Genomic DNA, 4,118 nt, shown 5'->3' with positions numbered 1-4,118 from the left:
AATATCATGACATTTATAGATAGAAGTTTCAAATTAAATGATATGAAACTTAGGAATATTTTTCTTTCATAGAGTTGGTTCACAAATACTTTTATTGTGATAGCACTTTGTTATGGTTCGTAAATATTCCTTAACTCTAAGGTTTTACTGCAGGGAGTTCATGTGGATCGTCATGGGATTAAAAAGAACTTGCAGAACCACATGCATTTGAAACCGACCTATAAGGATATCACTTATCATGTGTAGTGCTCGCATCTAATGACTCCTCACCCGCGGGATAACACTTTTGCTTATCATCTTGTTTGTAGGTAGTTCGATATTTGGCTGGTTGTGGACTGCAGAGCTGCCAGATGCTGGTGTCGAAGGGTTATCCAGACATTGGATGGAATCCAGTTGAAGGAGAGAGATATCTTGACTTTCTCCGATTTGCTGTCTTCTGTAATGGTAGGACTGATTGCTTGGGGTCTTTCTGGTCATCATTAAAACTGCATAAAAATAGATACATTAAAAATGGTATATCCCAGCATTTTCATGAAGTAAATATTAGTAAAGAAATTGAATATTTAATAATCAGTACTTTTTTTTACAGTAACAATTTAACTTCTGATATGTGTTTCAGTAGTGATGCTTTACCTTTACTATTAAATTAAAATTTTTAGGCAGTTACAAATTCCTGTAAATTTTTATAATTGAGTTCTAATAATAGGTGGGTTTATGGCTTCATTTCCTATAACAAATTAACAAAAACGAATACTTTCTGCCCCTATAATGCTTTTCTTTACTTTGAAAATTTTAAGTACAAAAGAAGAAACTTACTGTGTCTTGTGCACATAAAACTAGTGATTTGAATTGAATTTTAGCTTTATTTCTAACTGTGTTCTTTCGTTTTAGTTGTTATACTAATTCATTTGCATTTAAAGAAATTATGTGTTTGCTCAGAACATCCACATAACCAATGTTTGTTTACTCTTGTTCCTCCTTTGATTTTAGGGGAGAGTGTGGAAGAGAACGCTAATGTCGTGGTGAGGTTGCTTATCCGGAGGCCCGAGTGTTTCGGTCCTGCTTTGAGAGGGGAAGGTGGGAACGGTCTGCTCGCAGCCATGGAGGAAGCCATAAAGATAGCCGAGGATCCTTCTCGAGATGGTCCCTCACCAACTAGCGGATCCAGTAAAACACTGTAGGTCTAATATATACACTGTCATTTAAGAGTAAATCATATTCCTTGACTGGAAATTTTACAAAATATGATTTGCCTACTGTCAATTACAATGTAATTTCTGGTCCTCATGATTTCTGCCCTTGAAAATAAAATGCATTAGACTTGGAAAAATGGGTGGAATTTGCTGCAGGAATAAGTTGAGTGAAAGAGAGACAATTACAGAAGACTATATGGATTTAGTAGGGAGAAGTTTAGGTTGTAGGATGAGGCGTATTTTGTGCATTTTTCCAGGAGGCTATGGCAAAGGGAGTTATTACAGTCAATGGCAGGTGAGCCTCTGAAATTGTAGTTAGGTTTTAGTGCATAGCTAGCTGGAATGAGTTTTCAAGATAAGAGTAAGAAAGTAAGACCTTTAGCAAGGGAATGGGGGGTTTAACCAAACTGCTATGGTGGTAAAGTCCAGAAAAGGGGTTATTGTCATTCTGAGGAGGAAAATGCTTGATTAAGGTATTAGGGCAGAGAAGGCAGTCAGTAGCTATCTTACATTTCTCCACAGTATACATTACTAATACTTGATTCCAGCACTAGACGTAAGTCAAAACAGGTACGTCACTTTGCAGTTTTTACCTGTGGAGGTGAATGTCCTACTAGCAGGTCATGTCCTGTACTACTAATACCACTGGGGAAGATAGAACAGAGAGCTTATTGGAGGCAAATTTCCAAGCAGAGCAGTTCTGCAAACTGTCCTTCCTCCATGCACAGACTGCACATAGATGTTCTGTCCACGCCAAGGCCAAGATGGTTTCAGACTGGGAGGTCCTCCAAGAGCTTGTTACATGTTTGTCAATTAGCCATAGAGGGACTAGGGGACCCTCAGTTTCTCTAAGTAACGGAAAATGTATCAAGAGATCTCTGGCCCAGGACAAGCAGCGGGTGTGCACAGGAGGGCCCTGGGAGCAGTGTGGCATGCCGGATGATGTTTTCGAGGCCTGGTTGTCACCCTGCAGACTGCTGAGCCCAGCTGAGCCACCAAGGGAGGAAAATGATGGGATCTTCCAAGGCCATCTAGATTTATCTCTTATCTGCAAGATAATGGATAATGGACTCTTTATGTCTTTCTTACAAAGATGCGAGGGAGACAGTTTGGGTATTTTGGGTGGGTGGGTGAGGTAGAGTAGATGGTAAAGAGATAGGGAAGTGAATGATGTCATGTTTCTGAAGTCCTTTCTCTGGGCCAAGCACTGTCCTGGGTGCCTTACCTATGTTATCTTATAGGACAGATCTTTATCACCCTCTCTCTAAATGTATGCTCTTTACACAGGTAGTCTAAATTTACCAGGTCTTTCCACTAGCTATTTTCTTTGTTAAAACAAAGCTTGTCTGTGTCTAGAAATAAGCAGAATCCACCAAATTAGCGATTCCTCCTTTTCCCTTTTGAAGGACTCTTCATATCAAATTTCCCACAACTGGTCTTTAAACTCATTTTCCTTTAAAAATGTCCATGTACAGATTAATTGTACATATGAAAAGTAGCAGAAGAGGCAGAACGAGCTATCTTAGGGGTCCCTTTCCTCCGAGAAGTATGTAATGAATCTGAAACGTCACTTTATTATCCTATTTGCTTTGCTTTCTGTTTCTTTTGAAAAATCTCTGAAAGTGATACAGAAGAGGAGGAGGATGACACTATCCACATGGGGAATGCCATCATGACCTTTTACGCAGCCTTGATCGACCTGTTAGGACGCTGTGCTCCTGAAATGCATGTGAGTGCTTTGCGGCCCGAGAGCGGCGATCCTGGCTTACCCATCTATGTGAAGAAATCCGTAGCTGGCAAAGATGTTGACAGCATGTACAAGTCATTAATAGAATAGGCAGTTACTTGTGTATTTCCAAAACTCAGACAGCCTCCCCACACTTTAAGAAGAAAAGAACACATTTTTCCTATAAATTTCCTCTCCTCATTTAGTGTGTGCGGGGAGCAGCCACTCCTGTCCAGAGTCATTTTCTTGGTTTGTACAGTTTCTTCTGTGTGAGGGAGCTGCCACGTGCCCGCCATTGGCTGAGGGGACAGTGGGGGTGGGGGCAGTTACTGGGAAGGAAACGCTCTTCAGACTCGACGGCTTGGTGTTTTCTACAGCGTTTCGATCAAGAAGAAATTAAGTTCCGTGGAACGGTACTTCCTTTTACTCTGTAATACATTCATATAGTTTTTACTCTATTTTATCCTGATCTATTCTGTTTCATTCTATTATATTCATTTTGAAAATGCTAGTTAGGGCTCATAAAATTAGCTTCGTGACCTGGTAATGGGAAGCAGCACAGAGACTGAAACACTGTGAGTGGTGGTGCTGGGGGAGAAGGCAGATCGGTTTCTAACCTGGTCTAAGCGTGAGCCAGAGGGACCACTGCTTCCAGAGCACGTCTTTCTCCCTGCCCTTAGCATCTGTGGCAGTTTTGTGTGTTTGTTTTTGTGTTGTGTTTTCTTTTCTTTTTTGAGGGGGTGGGGAGGGCATCTCTTTCACAGCTGTACGGTAAAACTTCCATGTTTTCTTGATATAACCTTTCATTATGAACAGAGAGGAATCACAGCATGGAGAAATGTCAGAATGTTAGCAGACCTAGAGCATGATTTTTGTAAAAGCTTAACTTGCCACTGATTTTTGTAAAAGCTTAACTTGCCACTGATTTTCATCCTAGGCAATGGGAGTAGATTCTCAAAAATTTGTGGGCTGGAGGTGATTGCAGACAAGAGCAAAAGAACCGAGAAATTAGCTAATAAATAGTTTTTTATTCTATTAAAGTAGGAGAAAAAAACCCAAGAGATTCAATAAGGGACTAACCTTGCACTTCTGAAATTTGCTCACCTTCTGTAACTATTCGTTGAGGACCTCCTGTGTGTTTGCCGTCTGCTCCAGAGCCTGGCTGAGATTTCTTTTTTTTTTTTTTTAAGATTTTTTTT

The 4,118-nt window shown here is 40.3% G+C and overlaps 1 protein-coding gene across 1 annotated transcript; it reads left to right on the top strand.

Annotated features, from left to right (window-relative positions):
- The first annotated feature begins 287 nt into the window (after positions 1-287).
- LOC117800912 (ryanodine receptor 2-like) lies at positions 288-3,151 on the top strand. The gene is made up of 3 exons (XM_034653454.1): positions 288-444; positions 991-1,177; positions 2,817-3,151. The coding sequence occupies exons 1-3, from the start codon at positions 351-353 to the stop codon at positions 3,028-3,030; spliced, it is 495 nt and encodes a 164-aa protein (XP_034509345.1). The 5' UTR covers positions 288-350; the 3' UTR covers positions 3,031-3,151.
- The last annotated feature ends 967 nt before the right edge of the window (positions 3,152-4,118 follow it).

This window comes from Ailuropoda melanoleuca, unplaced genomic scaffold (genome assembly GCF_002007445.2).
Source record: "Ailuropoda melanoleuca isolate Jingjing unplaced genomic scaffold, ASM200744v2 unplaced-scaffold9013, whole genome shotgun sequence".
Taxonomy (NCBI): Eukaryota; Metazoa; Chordata; class Mammalia; order Carnivora; family Ursidae; genus Ailuropoda; species Ailuropoda melanoleuca.
Note: the sequence above shows the minus strand (reverse complement) of the source record. Positions and strands in the feature narration are given on the sequence as shown.